The 27,503-nt window shown below is 42.8% G+C and overlaps 1 protein-coding gene across 11 annotated transcripts in view; it reads left to right on the top strand.

The window, feature by feature from the left end:
• UNC13B (unc-13 homolog B) overlaps nucleotides 1-27,503 on the top strand; it is a 236,333-nt gene that overhangs the window by 169,347 nt on the left and 39,483 nt on the right. For 2 of the 11 annotated variants that reach the window (XM_050762051.1, XM_050762050.1), the window contains exons 1-2: nucleotides 448-5,702; nucleotides 14,617-17,133. The exons of 5 other annotated variants lie outside the window; for them this stretch is intronic. In XM_050762051.1, coding sequence (XP_050618008.1) covers nucleotides 14,850-17,133 — 2,284 coding nt within the window. In that variant the 5' untranslated portion in view covers nucleotides 448-5,702; nucleotides 14,617-14,849. Of the gene's footprint in view, nucleotides 1-446; nucleotides 17,134-27,503 lie in introns of those variants that run through there. 4 more of the 11 variants (XM_050762048.1, XM_050762049.1, XM_050762052.1 and 1 more) reach the window with 4 other exon arrangements.

Raw genomic sequence — 27,503 nt, 5'->3', positions numbered from 1 at the left:
GAGCTCCTGTGGGCCTCTTTTATAAAGGCACTAATCCCATTCATTAGGGCTCTGCCTTCATGATCTATTCACCTCCCCAAAGGCTCACCTCCTAATACCATCACCTTGGGAGTTAGGATTTTAACATATGAATTTTGGAGTGACACAGACGTTCAGGCAATTCAGCCCATAACAGGTACCAAAGTAGTTTTTCATGTTTATTTACACATCTTATCTTCTAACAAAGCACTTGGAAAGGTTCCTACCTTCTCACCATCCTGATGTTTACTCTCTGATGGCACTCTAGATAGGGCCATCTGGAAACAGAAAGGATGAGATGGCACATTAAGTGAGTTCAAGGGGTTTGCTTTGACTAAAGTTAGGGTATTGGGAAGCCAAATTCCTCTAGACGTGGGCAGGTCAAGAAAGAACTTTGATAACATGGCAAAAAACTAGGACTTTTTTTTTTTTTTTAGCACAGTCACTCATGGATTTTTAAGAAAATGAGTGACAAAAACTTATGTACATCTTAGAAATATCCCCCTAGCAAATTATGCATCATGGATCAAGGGTAAAGAGGAGTGAGTGGGAGGTGGTTCTGAAGGAGTGGAGACTAGGGAGAATGAATATTTTGCAGTAGTTGAAGTGAGAAATAAGCCTGGACTAAAGATTGCAGAGGAGACATCGATAGATAAGAAGGTAAAATAGATTACAACAGAGGCACAAAGGGCTTTGCAGGGGCTTCTCTCACTGGGTAAAGAATTAGAATATATGAACTCCAATGATCCAGCATCTGAGCAGAGAATAATCTCTGCATGGAGTTGATATGGGTGAGCTGGCAACCTAGGGCTCTAAACACGTAGTTCTCTCTTCTGACTTATCTAGTTGAGTGCTTCCCTTTCTTTCCACCATGCTTCCCTCTTACTGTCAGAGATCCCCAGTGGAGGATACGTCTCCATTAAGTCTTCTTTTCCCCTTTGTACATTAGCTACCTTCCTGTAGCTCAGTACCTCATATCAGATATTTTTGAACATTTGGAGAGTCCTATAGGGAAAAACCCACCTCTCTGGGGTCTCTTCGTTGAATCTCAAGACACTTGAAACTCATCTGCTGGCTAGGGACGTATTTCCACAAGACTGTAGAAACAGGGGCCTAAGCCAAGAGAATTCTCCAGATTTGGGTTTGCCCTGTATCTTATTCTTAGATATATCTTAGAACAAGCCACAAAGAACTGAGGGGATATTTGATCAATATGAACCCAGTTAGTTTCCACTTAGTACAAGAGGTTTGTTTCTCCCTGGGATTTCAAACTTTGGATTCCTTTTAGAGGATCCTCAGTATATGGCCTCTTTGTTTCCTTCAGGTATAGAGATTGAGGCAGGGCCAATGCACTCTGTGGCTTGGGCTGGGAGATATATATATAAACAAATACTACTTTAGGACCGGCATTAGTCCTAAATCTGGGAGCTGTGACTATTGTTCAGGTTTATGTGAGAGAGCAGTTAGACATTTAGGTTTCTTATGATCACGAATTGTTAATTATTTGATCCTGAAATAGATGTGGGGCCACAGCCTTTGGAGAGACAGGCTGAAAACCTAACTGGTTAGCTGGGCAGTTCCAAGAAGTTTATCAGCTCCTTATGTTCAAGTTTCTGCTAATCAGGGATGGTCCTTGACCTGATTGTAGGACTAAGACTTGTCAGCAATTTATGATTCTTAGGGCCTGCCCTGCAGCTTGTCGGGTCTGATTAGGTAACAAAGCAGCTATGTCTTAGTGCATCAGTAAAGTCAGCACATCTCTGCCAGGCTCGTCACTCCCCTAGGAAGGCATGCTCCTCAGGGAAGGAGGAGGATTACCTCACGTTGCCCATCATTCTCTGCTGCATATGGTTTCTCCACGGTGTAGGGAGGGCATCATTCTACAGGGGGAAAAATGACTTTTCTTAGCCACCAGAAGAACCATCCTCCTCATGAAATAAATCCCAGCTGTGTGACTATATGTCAGGCTTTTCATGTTGCTTCTGGCTTTCCTTAGCAGTAGAGAAGGAAAACAGTCACAAGCTGACTCCTGCATGATATAGACATTGGCCGCACCCATCCTTTGTACCTCGCATCTGTGTTGTTATTGGGAAATAAGGTAAGCACCTGCTGGTCCTGACCCAGCCTGTCTCTAGCATTGACACCTGAAAAGGCAGGCCAGGTTTGGAGCAGGCATATTCTTTGCTTCTGGACCAGTTGTATCTGGTGTCAGGGAGACTTAGACTGGTTTGTGTGAGTGGGGAGAATTGTGATTGGTGAGGCCCTCCTCCAGTATTCCTGTGACACCACTCAGTTGCTTTAGCTGAAGATGAATTTTGTATGCCAGGTGGTTTTCTGACTAACCCACCCATTCGGCTCCCCTTTAGAACTCCTGCAGGTCTGAACCTTCCCACAACTCTGCGTGAGTGTCAGTGTATCATGTTGAATTTCCATCTTGACTCATCTGTCTCTAGGCGAAGATCCCTGCAAGGATTTAAATTGGGAACCAGACCTTGAGAATGTCTGTTTAGAGCATTTCACAGCTTCTGGATAAATGCCTTTTCCTTCTTAACCCAATCTGTTTTTCCAGTTCTGCCCAGCTAGCTCCTGAGCAGCCTACTTTGAGGAAGCTCCCCAACTGAGGTGGGTGCTGTGCTATTTCTTAACTCTAAAAAGCACCCCATCCTTTCGGCCTACTCAGGCTTCCCCAGGGCCAGATCCACTGTGACGAGGGGGCTGCATTGTTGTTCATGTGGCTCACAAAACAAATTGCCTGCTTGTCCCAAAGAGCTTGTCTACTGAGGAGTCCTGATGTCCTTTGGCCATGTGGTGTCTGGCACTCTGTGGGCCGTGTAGAGCAGTGGCAGAAGTGGCCATGCTCTTTTACAAGAGCTTTCACTGACTGTTTACCACTTCCCCACTTACTCTGTTTCTTGCTTGTGCTGGAACGTGGGAAGGTGGAAGGATACAAAGGTAATTTGTGGTCAAAGCTGTATGAGCTCTCCTGTGAAGTTTGAAGATTATAACTGGAGATAGCAGATTTGTTGTGCCTCATATGCTAACCACGTCTTCTATTGCCTGAGCCTTTGTTTTTCTGGGAAGCCCAAGCTGCTTAGAAAAATGGGCTGAATGTGTTTGGGTGACAAGACAGGGTTCCATTAGCCTCAGGAATGCCATCTGGAGACCTTAGCCAGGGCTTGGGGACACTTTGTCAATTAGGCAGGAAGAAGTAGGTTCTTTCGGCAGGGTCCTACCTCTGGGGAATCTTTCCCACTCTTGAAAGTTTGAGCTTCTTCTTAGCCTAGGAAGCCCAACCAAACCTGATAATGACAGCCACTGTTCTGGGCTTTTTACGAGTGGCTGCAGATTTGGGGGAGGGCATTCTAATTTAATCAGTCTTCCTATATTTCTTGTTTTAAACCTTTTACCTCCTTCTTCTGGCTGAAGGATGGGAAACTCCACAGTAAATTGGCTGTGACTTCCACAGAAACTTGACAGTTTTCAAGTTATTTTTTTCCTCTGTATTTAGATGTGGTTATAGTTGTGCTGTCAGCCCTTATCTCTTCTGTCATCTAGCCAGCTCCCAACTAGGTTAGGAGGTATGTGCTCTGCTGTCAGTGTTGGCTGCATAATGAGGTGGATGGCTAAGAAATGGGTTGTTTAGCATCTCTTGGAATCTAAATTTTCTTCCTTGGTTGAGGGGGAAGCAATGTTATTGGAAGAAGGCAGTAGGGAGGCAAATGTTGGCTCTGAAATCAACCCTTTCTTCTCAGGATCTTGGATAAGCCAAATAAATCATCCTTAATTTAAAAGCTTGTTTTATCTACCATAAAGGGCTGCGGGTTCTGCAATGACAGATCCTAGGATGGCCCCCATAGACTGAGTACCTGATTTATGGGCTAAAGAGGCCATACTGTATTGTGGATTGCCATGAGGAATGTTGCAGGGCGGCAGAAGTCACAAGGTTTGAGAACCTGATTTGAACATGCTGGGTAAATTAAACTTGCCCACCTACTGTTGGCCTAAGGAGGAGGAGGGCCTTTTCTCATTAGATCAATCTCAGGGGAGACAGAAGAGGAATGACTTCACTGGATTGTTACTGGCGGATCAGAGCTCTATATTGAGAAGGATTCTGAGGTTATCTAGGTTTGTTAAGCGATGTTTTTCATGTCCTGTGGTTGCAGAGTGGAAAGGGGATATCATGTTTCATGTGTTTTGGATTTTATTCTCCAGAGTTTCAAGGGGTCCTGGCTTGTGCCCGGACATTATGTTGCAGTGAACAACTTGAGTGTTCTTTGAAGATAAGGACATTCAATTTCCCAGTGAGTCCTAACTAGAATTGTTGAATTATTAGGAATTAGAGTCACATGAGAGCCACCTGGCTAGTGAGTCTCCAGGGAGATAGGGCATCCATTGGCAAAGAAGAGTTATGAAATTTGGGGTCAAAAAAGGGCCCTGTACCTTAGGCAGCTTTGTGGTCACTGTGGTATCATTTTAGGTTACTTTGTTCCTAATTCTGGATTCCAAAACCATCTTTGGTCTAGGCTTCTGCAGTACAGAGTTCATCTCAGCTCACCTAACTTCCCCTCCTTCTCCCTGGTTGTTGCTTTGGCATAGCCTGAGGGAGCTCTTACTTTCCAGTTGGTTCTCTTGTGCCGGCTGTTCAGTAAGAACTGGACTAGATGTCTACTCCAAGAACATGGCATTGTGTGATTTTAACTGCACTTGATCACTGTACCTATTCTTCAGCTTTGCCAAATGCTGACAACAGATTATATACACACGAAACCAACCAACCAACCAACCAACTTAGAGCTCGTCTCAGTAGAAGGGAAGAGTCCCTTTATATTGTGCTCCAGCATTTCCACGGCTGGCATGCTGCATTCTGGCTTCCCTCTGAGACTAGGAGCTTCTGAAAGTATAGGTCGCCATCTGTGTCTGTTTATATCCTATAGCCCAGATGTGAGAGGTAGATAGGGGAAAAGAAAGGAGGGAGGAGAAGAACGAGGGAAGGAAATGGAGGAAGGGAGAGAGTAAGATCTATATTTAGCGAAAGGGAGAGACACTTACCAAGGGTGTGTGAGTGAGCTTGCTGGCAAGGGTTGTGTGTGCGTGAGTGTGCTGGGAAGGGGGTGTGTGCGCCAGGAACGTGTGAGGAGGGCTGGTGCCCTATGGGAGGTTGCAGGCAGGAAGCAGCTGGAGAGGAGGAGGAGCAGCAGCAGGAGCAGGAGCTGCCCTGCTTTCTGCCTCAGTCTCAAAGCCCAGAATCGATTGAGTTAGAATTCCACATCCAGTTGAAGTTTGGCTGCTGTTGCCTTCAGCAGGCTGATCTCAGAATCCCCTTGCCAGAGAGGTGGACCAGATTAGATTTCTACGTTTGCAGCCAGTGAGACTCCTGCCCAGCCCTTCACTGAGGGTTTTTTTTGCAGGGCATTGTTTCTATCATCAACTTTGTACCGTGGAGCCAGCCAGCTGGGTACAACTGAGAATAATAGCTCCTTGGCTCTGTTTGTCGGTTGGGCAAGCAGTGGAGTTTTGGCTCAGAAAGTTCATCCTGTGGCTTCTCTGTCAAACCAAGGAGTGCTCCTGGATGGATTTCCTCTTAAAGACAGCATTTGCATTCTAAAACTTGAGAATTCATGATTTTAATGTGTGTGGTTTTTTTTTTTAATTTCTTTAACCCTTATTTTGGTTGCAGCAGCAAGGTAAGTGGTACCGAGTGTGTATGACTGACTGAACGACAAGCAGGGACAAAAGGAAAGCAATTGTGGGTGGAATATGGAGCAGCTACATTAATTACATAACTGCTTGAGTCAACTTGCTGGTGAGGGGGGTCATTATAATGAGTGAAAAGTAGCATATGCGGCCCTGGGGTAGAATCTTCACATGCATGTGTTTGTGTGCTGATAATCTGACCATCCATTCCTCTGTGGTACTTTATGTATATAGATAACCCAGCCACCCTCTGGATGTGTGCATACTCATATACAAATAATCTGTTTCACCCTTTTGATGTGTCCATATGTGTTAATGAATAAATGACCTGTCCATTCCTCTCCTGCATGTGCATATGTATAGACAACTCATTCATTCAGCTTGCATATATGAATATGCAAAATTCTTCTCTCCCTACTTGCACATACATATATAATCCATCCCTTCATCTCCTGTGTGTATGCATGTACTCAAGTAACCTTTCTGTTCTTGAATATATTCTGTATCCTTTCCACCCTTCCTGTGTGTGCGTATGTGAGAGAGCGAGAGACAGAGAGAAAGAGGAAAAACCACCATCCTAATGTATTAATTCATCCCTTTCATGTGTGCATATGCCATATAAATAGAAAAGTCATCTTGAGTTTTCTCAGTCTTGAATGTATGCACACATGCGCAATAAACAGTGTGTCCACTTGTGTCTTGCATGTATGATAAAAGAGCACTAACTTTGCAGATTGAAGGCTCACTTTTAAGTCCTAGCTATACTCAGTGACCTTGGTCAAGTCATTTAGCCTCTCTGAGCTTCATTTTTCTCATCTATGAAATCAGTATAATCAGAACGATAACAACCCTCCTGCCTCACAGGGTTGTTGTGATGATAAAATAGGAATCATATAAACTGAAAATTCTAAACAAATATAATCTCTTACTACTATGTGTCCCTCTAGTATGAGTTGGATAGGACAGCATACTCTTGGTCCAGTTGCACTGAAATTATGTTCTTGTCTGTGAGAGGTTGCTAAGCCTTCTATGTGAAGGGGAAGCTTCTGTTGAGGTAACCAGGTTTATCCTGTGGTTTTCTGCAGAGTGTTGGAAAGAAGCAGGGTACCATGAAAGGGTCAGGTTGAGAGGGAGAAAAGCTCTCATCTTCTGCAGGTTGGGGCCTTGATACTTTGTTCTTTGTAGCCTTGAGGAGGATTGAACCTCACACAAAATGGAAATGGGCTGCTTCCAGCCAGGATCAAAGTGAGCAGGTGAAAAGATGAGTGAAAGAATGTAACATTCGACTGCCTCTGGGATGACAGTGTACCCTTTACAGTGAGCTTCTACTGCCAGCTTTGGGAGGCTCTCCAGAGTATTTCCCACCCCGGAATTCTAGACCCGTGCTGTCCAATGTGGTAGCTACTATCCACATGTGACTGCTGAGTACTTGAAATGTGGCTAGTCTAATTTGAGATGTATTCTAAACATAAGATACATACCAGATTTCAAGAACTTAGTATTGGAAACAAATGCAAGTATATGATTAATAATTTTTTATATTGATTACATGTTGACATAATACTTTGGCTATTGGGTTAGATAAAATATATTAAAATTCTACCTGTTTCTTTTTTATGAGACTATTTGAAATTTTAAAATGACACATGTGGTTCACATTATATTTCTTTTAGTCAGTGCTACTCTAGACTCACCCATCACTAGCACAAGGATTGGGGCAGCTTCTCCAACTCGGGGTGGGGGATGGGAGCCCCGTCACAGCATCCCTGGGATAACAGGAACCATGGCAGGGCCTCTCCCTGCCAGTCTCATACACTGGAGAGATACCAGCTAATTGACAGTCTGGCAGAGACCAGTGCTGCCATGTCCCCACCCTCTTTTTTTTTCCTCTTTTTTCTTTTTTTGTCCTGAGTGAGTTCCCAGAGAATTTTAAGTACAATTGGGGGAATATTTCCACCTTAGTTTTACAATGAAAGAGGATTGTAAGCCATCAATCTAGAAGGAAACCTAGAACTTGAATGCAGCATATTGTCATGGAAACAGAAATGGATGAGAAAATTAGGAGACCTGGATTCTAATTCAGCTCTGCCATCAATTCATTTTTCTTTCCATGGCAATGAATTATCACTGTGTGACAGGCATAGTAATGCCCTGTTCTAGGCACTGGAAATTCAGAAACAAATAAGACACAGCTTCCAATGTAATGGAGTTCACACCCGCTGTGGGTCTTTGAATAGGAGCCTCCCATTTAGTAGTCTGCCACAGCAAAACAGATTAATGACAACAAGGGTCTCATTCTAGGTCAAGGGCAGTAGGGCTTTTGAGAAGCTAGAGTACCTGCCCTGCCTAAAGACTTTCAAATTCAAAATTTAGGAAAGCACTATGATGATAAGACTACTCCATAGCCTAGATCACAATGTAATATGAGATTCCAGGCCTAGATACCCTCTAAAGGGTTCGTCCAACTATATTCTGGTTTCTTTTATTCAATGACAGGGTTGGTTCGTTTTGGTTTTTTGTTTGTTTGTTTGTTTTGAGCACAGGCACTATTTTAGGTGCTGAGGATACAGTTATGAACAAAACAAAGTCCCTGCTCATGTTGTAGGATGCAGAGGTCGGGGACGGAGACAGATAATGAAGAAGCAAACAAATATATTATCTATCAGATGGGAATAAGTTCTGTGAAGGAAATTCTAGAGTACGAGGATAGAGATGGGTTTTTTTGTGGTGGGGTGTTCAGTGAGTAGATTCTCCTGCGCTCATATCTTTTTCAGTCTACTCACAAGAGCAGAAGGTAGTAAGGAAAAAGAGGGCATGTGAGTGTTAAACAAAAAATTATTTTGACGCTTGTTAAATATGGTAAGACAGACTTTATGTGGGGGGACGACAACACTGGGATTTTGTAGTAGGGGTGAACGATTGAGCTCAACTCCAAATATAAGGAAAAGTGGGAATTTAGCCAAGGAGCAGGGTGGGGGATCAGTGGATGGAAATTACTAAGATGAAGTATCAAAGGGGATTTTGGCTAAACTTACTTGACAGGATTTTTGCTGAAGGCAGACCAAGGTGGTAAGATATCAGGGGTAGGGGATAAGAAATTTGGTCAGATATCAAGCATAGACAGATACTAAGGGTGAAAGATGAGGAATTTGATCAGAAATCAAGGGTGGGAATTTTCACTAAAATGACCTAGCTGGATTCTTGTTAAAACTGGACTAAATGGACCAATGTCAGGGGCCTACTCAGAAAGACGACTCAGAGGAGCCCGACTCATGTTTGGACAAAGAAGAGTCTTTGTCATGGGTTAGATTCTGTGTGTGATTGTATTTGTTGTATGGTTTGTTATACTCCTTGGTATAATAAACCTTGCTACTGCTGAAAGAGAGCCCTGGGCAGGGCACAGAATACCCTGCTCCCCTGCCTGGCATTCAGGCTCCATTATGAGGTATTGATATGCCCGCCCTCTGAAGGCTAGGTCCGCCCTCATGCCACTGTCTTTTAACTGTATGTTACCTGAGATTGTCTCCCTTCTTGGATATAGAGGCTTGAAGTTTTCTTTCCCTTGTATATGTCTAGCTTCTGGCCTATAAATGGGGCTGTTTTTAATGCTGATGAGGAGGGATGGCAAGTCCTAGGAACTGCAATACTGGGACCTTGCTAAGCCTTTGATCTAGGGCATTTCCCATTCCCTTTGCCTAATCTCCCTTGCCGTATCTCGTGCCCTGATCATTTTGATGATTAACATCCTGAGAATCCCCATACCTGCTGTGGCCCTAGAAATCCATTCCTCTTAGCCCATATTAGCCATACAGCATAATTGACATATGACCCAGAAATGCTCTGTCCTCTGTTGGGGGGCTCAGAGCTCTTGAATTTCTGCTTGCTAGGATTGTTTCACACTAACTGAGAAGCTGCTTGATATATGTACATCGAGCCCTGGTCTGTTCCCAGAGGCCCCCTGGTTGTTTCCTCTAAGCCAGATTTGGGTCAGAAGCAATTTTTACAAGGAATAGTTACATTCCTAATTACATTTATTTGACAAGTCAGAGAGAAGGATAAAAGAATCAGCCATTTCAAAAAACTGAGGTGTTTTATTTTCGCTTTTTTGTTGGTAGGCTGGTGGTGATGCAATGTGGCTTAAGGGGTCTACTCCCTGCAGTATTTATTAGCTTTCCATCATTAAAGCTTTAATCTTTTTGATTAATTCATTTTGTTTTGATGTGCTACCTTTTCAAATGCAGATATTCCTTGAAAGGGCTGCCTTATTTTTCCCAGCCTTAGGCAGTCCTTAGGAAAAGAGCACAGAAAGGTATGGTTTTTTCCGGATTGTGTGTGTATGAAATTTGGAGAGTTGTCTAGAGTCAATAGGCCCACAAGGTAGGGCGGAGTGATAACACTGGGTGCCTTAAAGGAAACTCCAAGGCTAGGTGGACTCCAGAGCCTACTTCCCCCATCCCAGCTCAAACATTACTTTTCTGTGGCCTTGTCTGCCTCATTTTGCTGGGCCTCTCACCTCCTTTCCATTCCCAACTCCTGAATTAAATCTTAATTTGTTTTTCTTTTTTTTTCTCTTTTTTTTTTTTTAGACAGGGTCTTGTTCTGTCACCCAAGCTGGAGTACAGCCTCAACCTCCTGTGCTCAAGCGATCCTCCCACTTCAGCCTCCCAAGCAGCTGGGACCACAGGCACATGCCACCATGCCCAGCTAATTTTTTATTTTTTTGTAGAGATGTGATCTCCCTACCTTGCCCATGCTGGTCTCTTAACTCCTGAGTTCAAAGGATCTTCCTGCTTTGGGCTCCCAAAGTGTTGTGATTATAGGCGTGAGCCACTGTGCCCAGCTAAATGCTTACTTTTTATTATAACTTTTATTATAATATGTATCACTTTATATTGTGATCATATATATATCTTTCTCTCCAAATCTTAATATATTAGAGAACAGGGACTGCATCTTATCTCCCTGGCACACACAGTAAGTACTCATGCAGTTCAACTGACTTAGAGATCAAATGGTCCTTCTTACAGTTTGCTCCTTGTCATTTCACTTCTGTGGACAGTAGTAGCAAAGAGAGGCTGGAAGGAGGTGAATTGGGCCTCGTGTCCCTGAGGGTTGCCCTTTCAGCCCATTCTGGCTTCTGATATTCAGTTGAGCTCAGCACAGTGACTGGTTGGTCCTCTGAGCATCACATCGAGCTCCATCCCCTGCTTCAAAGCCCAAAGACTGCATTACTAAGTGAGTTTGGTGCCCCTTCTGTATCACCAGAAGAGATTCTTGAGTTCAAAGTTCATCCCAGGGCAGTGGCTACCAACTCAGAAGGTGTGGAGGGTTTTGTTTGTTTAATATGGAAGCAAGCATCTTTGTTTGAGGCTGGGAGAAGTTGTTGTGGCAGCTCTAGTTGAAAATTTCCTATTTGTCAGTAACATGGGGAACCGGGCAGCTCTGCCTTCAGTCTTCAGGAGGCCACAGGAAAGGACTCTAAACCCAGTGGCTATGCCATTTGCCCTCTGTGTGGCTGGCCAGCCAGTGTTGTAAGCACTGCAGTTTGGGAGGGAATACCTTGTAAGATGTCCAGGAAATGAGGCCAATTTGTCTGCAGGGCTGGGCACAGTGGCTCACACATGTAATCCTAGCACTTGGGAGGCGAGATGGATGGATCACCTGAGGTCGGGAGTTCGAGACCAGCCTGACCAACATGGAGAAACCCCATCTCTACTAAAAAAAAAAAAAAAAAAGTATGTCTGCAGTATTGATCTGAGGGGCAGAAGCAGATAGGCCCCAGGTTAGCCTGGTCTACACTGAATCAGTAGCAGGCAAGTCAGCTTCATTATTGTTCCCGACAAACTGCCTTATCTGGACCAAAGTGAGGCTGGCCTTAGAAGACCTGGCAGTGAATTCTGGGCCTCACCAGCATTGGAAAGATAAAGACTTGGCTCCTATAGCCATTTGTCCCTTCCTCATGCTTTCAGGGTATCTGAGAGATGGCCAGCCTCCTGACACTTGAATGGGGTGTTGGGAACTGAATTATTTACTCTTCCTTCTCCTTACCTTAAAAAGAAAACTTCTAGGAGAAAACAGGACTAACTTTAAGGGTGACACTCTCCTCGCAGGATTCCAGGCACTGCTGCAGACCATTAGAAGGGACTGGGAAAGGCAGGAGTCTGGGGCAGAAGTAAAAGTCATGGCTCACTCAAATTGTGCCATTTAGGTGGTTGGATGCTTGCTTTAGATATGGGTTTCCCTACTTTGTTGACTCAGGTACTTGCCATATCAGTAGCAATAACAACAGGACAGTGCTTTACAAAGTATGGATCTCTCATTTTAGCTTTATATAATAACATTCCTGTAATTATCTTCCCCATTTTACAGATGAGGAAACTAATTCACAAAGAGGTCAAGTGTTTAATCCAAGGTCACTGGTGGAACAAGACCCAAACTTAAGTCTCTTGATTGTCAGTCCAGTAGCACTTGCTCATGACTTCATGTAGTTGTATACAGAGCTTCCATCTTGGTTTACTAAGCTTACTAAACAATTCTTTTTTTTTTTTTTTTTTTTTTTTTTTGAGACAGAGTCTTGCTCTGTTGCCCAGGCTGGAGTGCAGTGGTGCAGTCTTGGCTCACTGCAACCTCTGCCTCCTGGGTTCAAGCAATTCTCCTGCCTCAGCCTCCTGAGTAGCTGGGATTACAGGTACCCGCCATCACACCCACCTAATTTTTGTATTTTTAGTAGAGAGGGGGTTTCACCATATTGGCCAGGCTGGTCTCAAACTCCTGACCTTGTGATCTGTCTGCCTTGACCTCCCAAAGTGCTGAGATTACAGGCATGAGCCACTGTGCCTGGCCGCAGTACTTCTTTTTTAAAGACAAACTTGAAAGGCCACTTGCAGCTCCAGCCGTTGTAGAGCCAGGAACATTGTTCAGGGCTAATACCAAGAGCAAATCAGGGATACCCAATCCCTACATGGTTGGGGAGAAAAAAAAAAAAAAAAGAAAAAAAGATTATCTTTGGAAATTCAGATTTTGTCCTTGTGGGAAGAGAGAAGGAAGACTTTGACATCTGCTAGACTTGGGAGCATAGTCTACCTAGGCAGCTGGGCACCAAGCCCAAGACCCAGAAATTCTGGTTGTGCACGTAGTGCATCTTTGCAGGCTACACTCAGTTGGCCAGATTAGGGGCGTGGCTGGTCCTGGCCCCATGAGACCTTGAGATGAAGCAGTAATGCCTCACACGATGGATAGGGTTCTTAGATGAAGAATTCCTCAATGAATTAGAGTTGTTAGATAAGCTGGAAAGAAGAGGAGAGATGTGAAATGGGAATACATGCAGTTTGTCTCTTGGTTCTTGGCTTAGTTATTTCTAGTAAAAAGAATCAGCTTCATCTTTATCTCAAGTCTTCTGACTCGTCCTTCTGGTTCCTCCTAGTCTGGGGAAGCACAATGCTTTTAAATTCCAGGCCCACAGACAAGATGTAGGTGGTGGCCTTTCCTGAAAATGGGTTGCCATGAGAGCAGTCTGCCTGTGTTCTTTAAGGCATTTTCCCACTTTTAGGGTTAACTTCAGTACTGGGAAAATAAAAGGAGGCGGAGTTTAGAAGATTTAGAAATCTCCATCAAATCTAGAAAATGGGGAAAGCATCCCTGGTCAAAGAACATGAAGAGTAGCATGTCTCCCACCAATCCATCTTTCCCTCCCAGGAGACCTAGCAGGACTGGAGTATTAGCCCCTGTGCCTCCTGGATCTCTGCTTTCTCCCTTATACTTTTCACTCTACTGCTTCCATCCACTCTCCACATTCTCGGTAAAAAGGGAATGTATTCTCACTTCACATGAGGTAATCATCATCTCTGCCTCTGTAATGCAGTCACCAATAGCTTAGGGTGTAGGGACTAGACTGGTGGCAAGTCTGTCTTTACCTTATTGGAGAAGAGTAAAGCACCCTGGAGCCCTCTGTGAGGTAACCCTCCCCCACGTGTCCCATGTGATATTCTCTCTCGGCCAGGCAGAGGGTTAGATTAACCCTTTGTTATTAATACTTGAGCAGTGGACAGTGTGCTGGACAATCACTTATTGTGGTGCTCTGAAAGATCCTCTGTGGGCCAGGAAAGCCAAACCCAGATATTGATTAGCTGCAGCAAGCCCTTAGAGAGTATTAAGTGGAGCTCAGGAGCACCAAGCTAAGCCTAAACCTCCTTCATTCCCCGTTGTGAGTTCATGATACCTGTGTCTTTGGCTACCTGCCTCTCTAGATTTAAACATGCTAAATGCCACCTACATCTGGACAGTGTGTGCATACTGTGCCACTTTATTCTAGAGTTAGGTAAAGAAATATTTTTCCCGGTAAGTTTAAAATACTTGCCATAGTCCTTTCTCCAAATTAATGGTTGCCATCACTCAACAAAGGGAAAATACTTTGTGCTATAAGCACAGGCAGGGGTAAACTTTTGAGTAAGTGGAGTCTTCACCAGAACAAACTGGAAAAGAAAGAAAGAAACATTCCTTGTCTTGTCTTTTACTATGTATGTGATTCGAGCCTTGGTGGTTAAGCATTTGTTTGTTTATTTCTGAGCCAGACTCCTAGTACTGAATTTTGTGAAAGTTCAAATAAGGAGTTACTCATTGACCTTACCTCATCTACCTCCCAGCAGCTTGTCTCAATACCGTTGACTTTGGATACTTGCCTAGAACACCAGGACTTTATTTTAATTTTACACTGATACTCTAATGGGAAGCTAATGAGAATGAACTGACTGCCCATAGCCTTTAAGGCTGGGGTTGGGAGGCAGGTCAGGGTTGATTCCTATAGTCTTAGAAGATAATGTTTTTATTCCTGCTTGACAACTTGATTCAAACTAAAATCATCCTGCTACTTTCTGACCTGAGTGCACTATTTTCCTTTTTCACTAGCTACAGGATAAATCAAGCCAGGATCCAGGGGCATGTGCCAGGTTTGGAGGCTACACATGGGGCCATTCCAGGCAGCACTGTGGGCTAAGCCCAAAGCATCAGCCAGCAATAATTGCTAGAAACAAAATGAAAAGAGCAGGACAGGCTGTTGCCTTCTAAGGTAATCTCTATTAAGCATCCTGACCAGAAATAAGAGGAAGAAGCAGAGAACCCCTCAGACCCTGAGGGAGAAAATGAAGCGATTGTTGCAAGAGTCAGAGGAAGAAATCATGGTTACCTTGGGACCCTCCTCCAGGCTTTCCCCAGATAAGGCTAAGGCAGAGACCATGTGTAGCACCAAGAGCAAATCCTCTGGCCCTGCTGGATCCTTACCAGAGGACAACTCCCTGCCCCCATGCTGTGGGTCAGCAGCCTTAGCCATTGCTGGAGATAGAGATGGGGACCTGGCCCAGCTTTGCAGCTTTGGGCAGCAGAACAACAGCCAGCGTTCTCTGGGCTCCACTGCCTATGTTTCAGGGTCTGGTTCTCAGGATCCCTCATCTGTCAGCATAACCACAAGCTGTCATGAGCTCCCAGAGAGGAACCAAGCCAAGACCCTTTTGTCCAGAGGCCATGGCCAAGGCTGTAGCCGTGAACAGCGGGAACCTTTGGGGGATGTAGTAGAATACATCATCAGAGAGCTGCAAGGCATCAGCCGTCTCCAAACTGAGATTGCTGAGCTGCGGCAGCACTTGAGCCAAGTCCGGGGCTCCGTGGATGAAGTCTCTAGCTGTGTAGACTCAGTACTGAGTGAAATAGAAGGCTTACAGGTGAGCAGCTGTTCCCTGGCCAAGGTGTGTGAGGGGGAAAAGGCCCAGGAACCCCATGTGGACAGACCCAGTGAGGAAGCCATTCTGTATTTGTATGGCCTTCCTGAACAAGATGGAGAAAATACTAAGGAACTGGTGGAAAGCTTTCTAGCCAAGCACCTTTGCGTTAATGGCATGCAGTGCAACAGGTACATTAAAAAGGCTTACAGGGCAGGCACATCCCCTTCCCCTAGACCCACTGTTGTGAAGCTTGCCCATCTAGAGCATAGAGACTTCATCTTGCAGAAATCCATCCTCTTGCAGAATATGGGAGTCCGAATTGCCACCAGAGAAGAACCAAGCTGCCCACAGGCTTGTAAGAATCCCCAAAAGGAGTCTATATCATTTTTTCAACAACAACATCAGGATTATAGTCGGACTTCTTTAAACCAGGATGAACCAGTTCTTCAGATGGAAACAGGGGACAGGGGACCCATAACAGGAACATATCAGATGAAGGCTCAGGATCAACAGAGAGAGCACCAGGCCCCTGAGCAGCAAGGCCCTTGCTTTCTACTCCAGAACAATTTATCAAAGGAAAGTGATGTGCCCAAGCTAGGGGATGAAATAAAAGGAACATCAAGAACATCTCAAGTTATCAGTGGCAGCTGTGATGAACTGTCAGAGAAAAAGCCTTCTCTGTCTACCCCCCATCAATTTGAGGAACCTGCCCTAGTATTAATCTCAAAAGAGGAGGATTCTGGGAAGTCGCAGTTTTTCAAACAGTACAGCCACGAAGGTGAAGCATATAAAGTAGGAAAACCAGAAAATGACTGCCACGATAAAAGTGAGGCCAGCAGCTGCCTGTCACTGTCTGGGTTGCTGAAGACAGAGAGAATAAACGCGGAGGACAAGCTCCTGGGCTGTGAAGCTGGACTCGATATTCTGAGCTCAAAGGAACTAGAGGACCTTTTGGCAGACAAGTCCAGAAGGCTTGCAGCTCTGAGCTGCGACAGCATGATGGAGGAAATTATCATAGGGCCTGAGACTTTCAGTGACATGATTCATATTGACTTGAATGAAGAGGAGGAGTGTGCTGCTCACGTCCTTAAGGATGTCTTTGACAAGTCTTCTTGTGTTCTGGGTGGCTCTCAGGAGGATGAGGATGTGGAAATCAAGTTTTATACCAGTAAACTGGGCCGAGCAATTCACCACTTTCGTTCTGCTCTGCAGGGTGTGTTTCAGAAGCTGGAGAACAGTGGGTCCATCAGTCCTGAGGACCTGGAAAGCAATGAGAGTGGTTCCCAGTCAGAGAACAGTGATCGACTTCTTGGGACAGTGAGTTCAGGGGGTGCCCAGGATTGCTCACTGGAGAGTCCTGGGAGTCAGGGGAGTGAAAGCTTGCTCAGTGTGGTCTCTGGTGGAGTTGGCATCTCCACACAGGGAGAGCAAACCCCTCAGGATCCAAGCAACTTCTCTCTTGCTTCTAATAACTCATTGCCAAGTTTTGCTCTGGCTCCATGTCTGGGAAGTGAGACTTGTTCCAGGCCTGAATCTCCCAAACAGGGCAGACTGAGCCTAGAGCAAGTGTGTACAGAGACCATTTATCTCAACAAGTGCATCAACAATTTTAAGAATGTTCTAAGAGAGAAAAGACTAAGGCAGAAAAAACTTTTGCACGAGCTAGTACAGAAGGCAAACCGTCTCTCAGTAGAAGACATGCACTCAGGTATTCTGAGTCCCTATGTAACAGGGTCCCAGCTGGCTAAAGTATGGCCTCCATCTGGCCAGCATGAGACCTGGTGTGGTGGCAAGTTTAATAAGGTGTTGATTGATGTGCATAGCTTGAATCAGGCTAAATTACTCAAGTAGAGAGCTTAAGCTAATCCTGTGGAAATTGGAGTGAAAGAGGGTTCTCAAGCAAGAGGAAGCTGTCCTTAGGGAGCTTCCAATCTCTTGTTGGGGTGCTATACGTGTTCAAAAGAGGGAGGAGCATCTGGAGCGGAAGTAGTTTGCAGCTGCAGAGCTTTTAGGATATCAGATGTAAAGAAGGGGTGGGAGTGAGAGGCAGGAGTTGGGGATGAGACATACTTGCTCACAGGCACTAGAACAGCTGAGAAAGAATCCTCTGTTGCATTTAAAAATTCTTCTCCGTGGGTTTTTTGCTGAGATAAGATTGCCATTTCCCCGGTAGCTGATGAGGCTTCTCTCATAGGCTTCTGTGGGAATTTCCCCTACCCCATCCTGTCTCTTCCTAGTACCTGACTTGCTGACACAGAACCTTATTTCTGATTTGGGGCATCCAGGAGCTACTTATAGTGCTGACCTAGCCCTAGAGCCCAGCGTTGCCCTCCACCAGTCTTATTCCCTTTCTTCCATCTCCCCCTAAAAGCTATTCACCTGAGAGCTGGCGAATGGAATGTTTTTTGACTACAAGAAGTAAGAGAACATTTTTCTAGGCAGTATGGAGATATGTAGCTTTAAAATTACTCCTCCCAATCAAAATTAAATTTATCCAAAGAGCATATGCTATATTCATCCAGTTTTAAATTTAAATGGGGTTGTCCTCTTATGCATGTAACCTGATTAATCTTCCTAAGGCAACATCTAAATTATGAGGCATATTGTGTTGGCAAAGGTGTGAGGGAATATGCACTTGTACATTGCTGGTGGGATGGGAGTATAAATTGGCATAATCTCTAAGGAAGGCAATTGGCAAAATTTATCAAAATTACAAATATATATACCCTTTAAGTCCTCAACACCATTTACAGGAATGTATCCTGCAGACATATTTTCACATGTGGAAGTGACATATGTACAAGGCTATTTTTGAAGCATTGCTTTTAATAGCAAAAATTAAAAATAACCTAAACATTCATCAGGAAATACTGGTTAAATAAATTATTAACATGTCCAAACAATGGGATATAGTACTGTGTAGCTATAAAAAGAAAGAGGTAGCTCTCCTGAAATGGAAAGTTATCTAAGATATATTGACATACAAAAAAAAAAAAGCGAAGTGCAGAGCAGTATGTATAAGATGCTTTCATTTGTATGAAAAGAGGGAAAAATACAATATACTTACTTACAATGTCTGCTTGTATGTGTATAGAATATCTAATGAAAGATATGTAAGAAACGGGTACATTGTTGCCCATGGGGAAATGTATTAGGTGAACTAATGGAATGGGAGGGAGATTTTTCTCTGTGTGCCTTCTTTTAATTTTTAGAATTTGAATCATATGAATATAATACTAAGCCATAAAGTTACATTTAAAAATGAAAATTATGTCATTCTCTTTTCAAATTTCCCTAGAGCTTCTTCTTAGAACTTATCAAAAAGAGTCTAAATTCCTTCACTTTGCATCCAAGGTCACTGCCATTCGTCTCTAGTTTATATTTCCAGGCTTATCTCCCTTTGTCCCACCATAAGTCTTTCAAAAGGAAGCTTTGCTGTCATACAAATTTGCCTTGCACTTTCTATTCTTAGCATATTCATATATACATGCTTCCTTCTAACATAAAATGCTGTTTGCCATTTCGACCTAGCAGAATTCACCTATTCTTCAACATATATCGCCTCCTCCAGGAAGCTTTCTGAGGCAGTAGTTCCTCAGCTGTAAGGGATTTCTCTCTCTCCATAACTTTGCAGTCTCTTCTTCCCAGGCACTGAGAAATTATTTCAGTACAGCAACAATAGAAACAACAAATATCAAAGCAATACTTCTTACAAACTCTTTAAATATTGGTGGAGTTGATGTTAGCATGAGCACCAGTGATGAGGACACGTGTGTCTAACTCTTCAGCTTGCAGAGTTTCCTTTCTGGGCTGCATCCTTCTAGGCAATGCAGAAACTTTTGGTGCCGTGGTAGGCAGGTGGTAGTAGCAGCAGTCGTGATGAATAGAAGGTTTTCTAAAGCACCAATAAGAAAGCAAGCCACAGTTCTGGGTCCTATCCAAGACTCTGTCTGGCCTGAGGGCTGCAGAGAGAATCATGGACAGGGTGCTCCAGCACTCCCATGCATAGAGCAGGACAAGCACACAGGCCAGACTCTCACCAAATAGACTTCACTGGAGCAGTCCCCTAAGCTAGTAAACCGATTCAGTATCACAGAGACTACCAGGATAACGAAGCATTTGAAAACTCTGCTTTCTTTACTGTTCTGCCTGGGATCTTTTAGGGCCTAAACTTACTAGTTATAGCTTATGATTAATTTGAGTTAGTTTTCATCTTTTTTTCCTTGGTATGTGCCAGGTACTGTTTTAAATACTCTCAGGTGTATTGTATAAAATTCAATTCTTTTATTCCTGTCACTCAACCAAAATAGCTTTGGTCAGGGCCATTAGATGTCCATCATATTGACAAAGTAATGGTTCATTTTCAGTCTTCTTTTTATCAGTCAGCAATTTGACACAGTTGATAATCACTTCCCTCTTTTTATTATAACAGCTTTATTGAGTTATAATTCATGTGCCATAAAATTCACCTTAAAGTCACTTAAAAAGTATAGAATTGAATGGTTTTTAGTTTATTAATAGTTATGCAGACATCACCACTATCTAATTTCACAACATTTCCATCACCCCATAAGAAACCTCTTACCCATTGGCAGTCACTCACCAATTCTCTTTGCCCCCCAGCCTCTGGCAACCATTAATTTACTTCCTGTTTCTATGAATTTGCCTATTATGGACATTTCATATAAATGGATTTATAAAATATGTGCCCTTTTGTGTCTGGCATAATGTTTTTAAGGATGTTGTAGCATGTATCAGTACTTCATTTCTTTTTCTGGCTGAACAATATTTATTGATGGATATTTTTTTAATCCATCAGTTGTTGGACATTTGAGTTATGGTTACCACTTCTTGCCTATTATGAATAATGCTGCTATGAACATTTGTATACAAGTTTTTCTATGGAACTATAGTTTCAGTTCTCTTGGGTATTTACCTAGAAGTAAAATTGCTGGGTCATATGGTAATTCTGTTTACCATTTGAGGAACTGCCAGATTGTTTTCCAAAGTACTGTACTATTTACATTCCCACCCGTAACAGATGAAGGTTCTAATTTCTCTACATCCTTGGCAACACTTGTTATCTTTTTTATTATAGCCATCCTAGTGGATATGAAGTGGTATCTCATTGTGGTTTTGATTTGTGTTTGTCTAGTGACTAATGATGTTGAACATCTTTTCATGTGCTCATTGGCCATTTTTCTGTCTTCTTTGAAGTAATGTCTATTTAAGCCTTTGCCCACTTTTAAATTGAGTTTTCTTTCCTTTTGTTTCTGAGCTGTAATAATTATTTATATATTCTGAATGTAAGTCCCTTATCAGATATATTATTTGTAAATATTTTCTCTCATTCTGTGGGTTGTCTTTTCACTTTCTTAACAGTGTCCTTTGAAGCATAAATTTTTTTATTGTTTTGTTTTTTCAAAAATCCTGTTGGCCAGGTCTGGTGGCTCATGTCTGTAATCCCAGCACTTTGGGAGGCCAAGGCGAGAGGATCACTTGAGCCCAGAAATTTGAGACCAGCCTGGCCAACATAGTGAGACCTTGTCTTTACTAAAAATCAAAAAACAATTTTTTGTGCTAAAATATACATAACATAAAATTTATTATTTAAACCATATTTTTTTCTGAATGTTATGTGGAACATTTTAACCATTTAAAAATGTATAGTTCCATAACATCAAGTACATTCATATTGTTCTGCAACCATCACTACTGTTCATCTCCAGAATGCTTCTCATCTTGCAAAGCTGAAACTCTGTACCTATTAAATAATAACTCCTCACCTCATCTCACCCCAGTCCCTGGTAACTGCCACTCTACTTTCTGTCTCTATGAATTTGACTACTCTAAGTACCTCATGTAAGTGGAATCAAATAACATTTGTCCTTTTTTGACTGGCTTATTCCACTTAGCATAATGTCCTCAAGGTTCATCCATGTTGTAATGTGTCAGAATTTCACTCCTTTTTAAGGCTGCGTTGTATCCCATTATACACATATATCACATTTTATTTATCTGTTCACTCATCAGGACACACATTGCTCCACCTTTTGGCTATTGTAAACAATGCTGTTCTAAACAGGGGTATACAAATATCTTTTTGAGTCCCTGCTTTGATATCTTTTGGCTATGTACCCCAAAGTGAATTGATCGAATTATATGGTAATTCTAACTTTTTGAAGAATCCCCATACCATTTTCCATGGTGGCTGCACTGTTTTACATTCCCACCATCAGGGCACAAGGGTTCCTTCCAATTTCTCTACATTTTCTTCAACACTTGTTATTTTCTGTTTTTTTGTTTTTGTTTTTGTTTTAAGTAATAGCCATTGTAATGAGTATGAAGTAGAGCACAAAAGTTTTAAATTTTGATGAAGTGCAGTTTATCTATTTTTTTCTGGTTTTGATTGTGCTTTTGGTGTCACAGCTGAGAAATCATTGGTTAATCTGAAGTCAGAAAGATTTGCTTCTATGTTTTTTTTAAGAGTTTTGTTTTGTTTTGTTTTGTTTTGTTTGAGACGGAGTTTTGCTCTGTCGCCCAGGCTGGAGTGCAGTGGCGTGATCTCGGCTCACAGCAACCTCTGCCTCCTGAGTTTGAGCAATTCTTCTGCCTCAGCCTCCTGAGTAGAGTAGCTGGGATTACAGGCATCCACCACCCAGCCTGGTTAATTTTTTGTACTTTTAGTAAAGAGGAGGTTTCACTATGTTGGCCAGGCTGGTCTCGAACTCCTGACCTGAAGTGACCTTCCTGCCTTGGCTTCCCAAAGTTCTGGGATTACAGGCTTGAGCCACCTCACCCAGCCAGTTTTGAGTTAATTTTTGTGCATAGTATGAGGTAGGAGTATGCTTTATTCTTGTGCTTTATTCATATGCTTTATTCTTGTACATATGGATATCTAGTTGTCCCAGAATGATTTGTTGAAAAGATTACTCTTTTTTCATTGAATAGTCTTAGCACTCTTATCAAAAATCAATGACTATAAATGTAAGAGTTTATGTCTGGACTCAATTTTATTCTATTGATATTCAGTCTGTCTTTGTGCTCAATTCCTTCTTTTTGAAACACTTTCTTCATTTGGCTTCCAGAACACCTCTCTGTCTTGGTTTCCCCTTTTCCCCCAGCATTACTGGCCATTCCTTCTTAATTATCTTTGCTCTTCCTCTCCCCAACCTTGTAGCATCCTAGGATTCAATCTTGACTTCCTGTACTTACTTCCTAGATGATAATCTTTCAATCCCATGAGTTTCATAAGCATTCCCAGGTTTACATCTCCAGCCCAGACATCTTCCATGAACACCAGACTCCAAATCCACCTAACACCTCCATATGGATGTAAAAAGGCATCTCATTTGACATATCCAAAACCAAACTCCTGATCCTTCTTCCCAAGCTCCTGCCAAACCTGCCTTTCCTGTTGTCTTTCTTACCCATCTGTGGCATCTGTATTCTTGCAGCTACTCAGGCCCAATCCATAGAGTCATTCTTGACTCCCCCTTTTCTCTCACAACCTGTATTCAGTCCATTAGTAAATTCCACTTCCTCCAGCTTTAAAAAATATCTTGAATCTTGCCACTATTTCTACTTCCACTACTGTCATCCTTGTTTAAGCCACTATTTTCTCTCATCTAGATTACTGCAATGGTCTCGCTAGTCTCCCTGCTTCTAGAATCTTGTTCCTCTACAGTCTGTTCTCACAACAATCAGAGTAATCCCCATAGAGCATGAGTCAGGTTATATCACTTCTCTGCTCAATGATTTCCTGTCTCACTCAGAATAGACACCAGCATTCTTACAAAGGTCTGTAGAACCCTATTTGAACTGGTACTTTATTGCAAACTTGCTGTTTCTCCACACCAATTATGCTCTCACCTCAGGCTTTGCATTTGCTATATGTTCTTCTGAAAATACTTTTTCCCAGAACTCCAAATGACTTCTTTACTAATTTCTTTCAAGTGTCTGCTTTGATACCACCTGTCAATGAGGCCACCCTAACAACCTGTTTTTAGACTTTTAATAACAACTCTACCTCCATCATCGGGGGGCATTATCTTTTTCCCTTATCTGAATTTTTCAGCAGAGTTCCTATCACATGTGACATAGTATATTATTATTTCTTATGGAAAGCAGACCCTGGAACAAGAATGCCTGTTAATGAATTTTGGCTTTGCCACTTGCTGGCATCTTTCTTAACCTCTCTGATCTTCAATTTAATTATCAAAGAAGTGGAGGTAATAATGGCATTTACCCAGTGTGGAGTTGTGAGAAATAAATGAGCTTACCCAAATAAAATGCCAGATACAAAGTAAGTATTTGATTAGTATCAGCTACTATCATCATCTTCATCATTGTTTATTATCTGCTCCTCTTACAAGAATAAAAGCCTCTCAGGATCAGGGAGTTTGTTTCATTCATTGCCACATCACCAGCACTGACTGAGAACAGTGCCTAGTGTGCACATTAGGTTCTTTTAAAATTTTTTTAGTTAAATTTTTTTTTAAAGACAGAGTCTCAGTCTGTCACCCCGGCTGGAGTGCAGTGGAGTGATCAGAACTCACTGCAGCCTTGATCTCCTGGGCTCAGTGGATCCTCCCAACCCAGTCTCAAGTAGCTGCACTGCACATGCAGGCACATGCCACCACTATAGGCATATGCCACCACACCCAGCTAATTTTTTCATGTTTTGTAGAGATGGAGTCTCACTTTGTTACCCAGGTTGTTCTTGAACTCCTGGCTTCAAGTTATCCTTCCTCCTGCCTTAGTCTCCCAAAGTGTTGGGATTATAGGCATGAGCCACCATGACCAGTCCTTAGTATAATAGGTTCTTAAGAAATGAATCCTTGCAATAACGCTGAGAGGTAGTTGTTCTTATACCTATCTTTTTATAGGTAAGGAAATGTAGGCTCAAATAAGTTGAGCATCTCAAGTCTTTTGACTCTCAATAATAGAGTTAAGATTGTATTATTGGGTATACTGAGGGGAGGGCTGGTGAGGAGGAATGTCACTTCCTTATAAAATGGACTGTCTGAAAGAGTGACAGAGATTATTCTTAGGGGGTCAGGGGTTTTCCTGCAAAGCAGTTGTTTTGTAGACATTTATAACTTAACCTGCAAACAAATCTAAGTAGAAAAATCCTAAGGCATTTTAGGGAGTTAGGAAGCACAGAAAGTTTGATTCTCAACAAGAAAAAAAATTGTTTTTTGGCCGGGCGCGGTGGCTCAAGCCTGTAATCCCAGCACTTTGGGAGGCCGAGACGGGTGGATCACAAGGTCAGGAGATCGAGACCGTCCTGGCTAACCCGGTGAAACCCCGTCTCTACTAAAAAATACAAAAAACTAGCCGGGCAAGGTGGCGGGCGCCTGTAGTCCCAGCTACTCAGGAGGCTGAGGCAGGAGAATGGCGTGAACCCGGGAGGCGGAGCTTGCAGTGAGCTGAGATCCGGCCACTGCACTCCAGCCTGGGTGACAGAGCGAGACCCCGTCTCAAAAAAAAAAAAAAAAAAAAAAAAAAAAATTGTTTTTTAATGTTTGTCCAATGGGTGGGACAAACTGAAGAGCCAGTATAGCAGTTCCTCAGGGTCTGGAAATGGTACAGGCTACTGGTTAAGAGACTTATACCTTCTCTGGTTGGGCAGGTGACACTTCTTAGAATAGCTGTTGTTTTCTAAGTACTGAAAGTTATAGTTTTCTTTTACTACATACAAATGATAGGCGATGTGCTAAGCCCTCAGGCTACAAAGGTGAAATAATATATAATCCTTTTTTTTTCTGAAGAAGTAGTATAAAGTGAGAAATAGTATAAAGGAAGATGTTTATACAGACATCTACAATATACGATACTACAAAACAGTATTAACGACATACTGCCTTAGAAGTATGGACATAGAATGGTGGAGACTGGGGCAGCTAGTGGAGAGGCACCTAATACTACCTTGGGAAGGAAAGCAGATAAAGAAATTTCACAGAGTCATTAGTATTTGAACTAAGTCTTAAGGAATATGCCTGAGTCCACCCAGTAGGCTGGGTGTGGGAGGGAGGTGTGAAAAGTCTCAGATGTGATAGACAATGTTCAGTAAGACTTGAATACAGGACACGTAAGGAGCGGAAGGAAAGTAAGCTAGAACTGTAGGGAAAGTACAAATCTTGAAGCACTTTATGTGCTACAGTAAGCAACAGGGAGAATTGATGCAATTAAGCAAAGAAAAAAATGCCATCAGAATTTTGAAATGGGAAATGTGGAGTATGGATTGGAGAGGAGCAAGTCTAGTGGCAGAGAGGTCAGCTTGGAGTCTCCTGTTATAGCCCAGTTAAGAGAAGATGGTAATGGCAGTGTGAAATGGAAAGGCAGGAGTGGATGCCAGAGATATTTAGGAGATAGAAGGTACAGAGCTGAGTGATTGGATAGGGACAGAGTGCAGAGAGGGGGAGATCCATTGTCTGGCTGGGGACAGGAAGAGAAGTTTAGAGATGGAAGATACAAGTTTAGTGTTTGGATATGTTGAATTTGAGCTAAGCATGCAATATCTAGGTGACACACACTAAACAGTGGTTAATGTGTTGTGATAAAGTAGGTATCTGAAGGTTAGGTATAACTCCTTTGAGAAGTGGAAGAAGGACCTGACTAATGGAATGGAGAGACTTACCAAGTGACACAGAGGGCCCAGTTGAAGTTAAAAATCTGCATCTATTTGCTCTGGTTCTCATCTGTACAATGGTGGGACTTGTCAAGGCATTGTATGTTAAATACCATGAGAAGGATGAATGTAACTTAGGTGCACTAGGATGGCCTTATTAACTCTTGCTTGGGTGGGCATCAGAGAAGGCTTCCCAGAACTGTGTTTTGGAGGAAGAGTTGAATTTTCCTCTATGGAAAGGTGGTGTGAGATGCTATTTCAGGCTAATGGAACAGAATGAGTAAATAAATATGTGGGGTTTTGAGTATGTGACTTCTTTGTGAAACAAGACAATTAGATTCTAGGAATGTATATGGGGTCAGGAAAGAGGCAGAGAAGAGGAATTTGGGGATTTGGGTCAGATCATGGAGAGCCTTGATTATTCTGTCAATGGATTGATTGGATTTTAGTCTTTAGGCATTATGGGGAGATCTGTGGGGAACAGAAGGACACAATCAACTTTGACATGGTTGTAGAATGTATTTAAGATAGTGGAGGGGGAGAGGTACATTTCCATTTTGAGTCATGGGGTCAGTTAAAGGATTGTTTGCCTAATTTTCTTACTCAAAGGGAGCACATTATCCTGGGGGGTTGGGATGTAGATATGGAAGAGGTATGTCCCCATTCCAGGAAGTGTCTTTCTCATCTTTCCCACCTTCCTGGAGCTGTACTGTTTTGGAGGATTCCTGGTCACCTAGTCCAGGACAGGTGACCCATTAAGTAGGCAGAAATAGCTTGAAAAATTGGGAACCTGTGAATTCGATTCTTGAATCCTCCCCTCTACTTGTGATGTAATATCAATGGGCCTTTAAAAGAGAAAAGAATGTGGTGGGGCACTAATGGACTGAGGTGAGTGGACTTTCCTTACAGAAGGAAGCCTGTGGGCCTATCCATGTATGGCCTAGAAGGCAGTATAGACTCTGATGAATAGGAAAGGAGTAATCTTTATTTTTATCCTGTTATGGCTTTATTGGACCCTTCTGGAAATGTCAGTTTCCTTTAGAGTATTGTCCTGGGTTTGATAAATAATCAGATTTGGGATTGCAGTCATGGTTTTATCATCTAGATCACTGTGATTTCTATTAGGAAAGCAGCCAGTCAGTGCCCCCAGGCCTGTAGCCATTCAGCATCCTGGTTCTGGACTTAACTCCAGGCCCTACCCTGGCCCAACTTAAGTTTGGGTCTGAGAAACGGGCCAAAGCTCATTGGGTGAATGCGTGGCCAAGCCTGCACTGCAAAATGGAAAAGGCTCAGCCACCAGGGCCTTTGGAGTTTGAGGACTTATACCAGATCTAGAATAAGCTCATGTGGCTTCTGAGGAAGGAAATCATTCTGTGCTCAGCCAGCTTAGATAGCCTGTTGAAGTGGTCCTTGGTAACAAAGCTGGTCTTGCAGCCTTGGCAGCC

Source organism: Macaca thibetana, chromosome 15 (assembly GCF_024542745.1).
Source record: "Macaca thibetana thibetana isolate TM-01 chromosome 15, ASM2454274v1, whole genome shotgun sequence".
Lineage (NCBI taxonomy): Eukaryota > Metazoa > Chordata > Mammalia > Primates > Cercopithecidae > Macaca > Macaca thibetana.
This window is presented reverse-complemented; position numbering and strand designations above follow the sequence as displayed.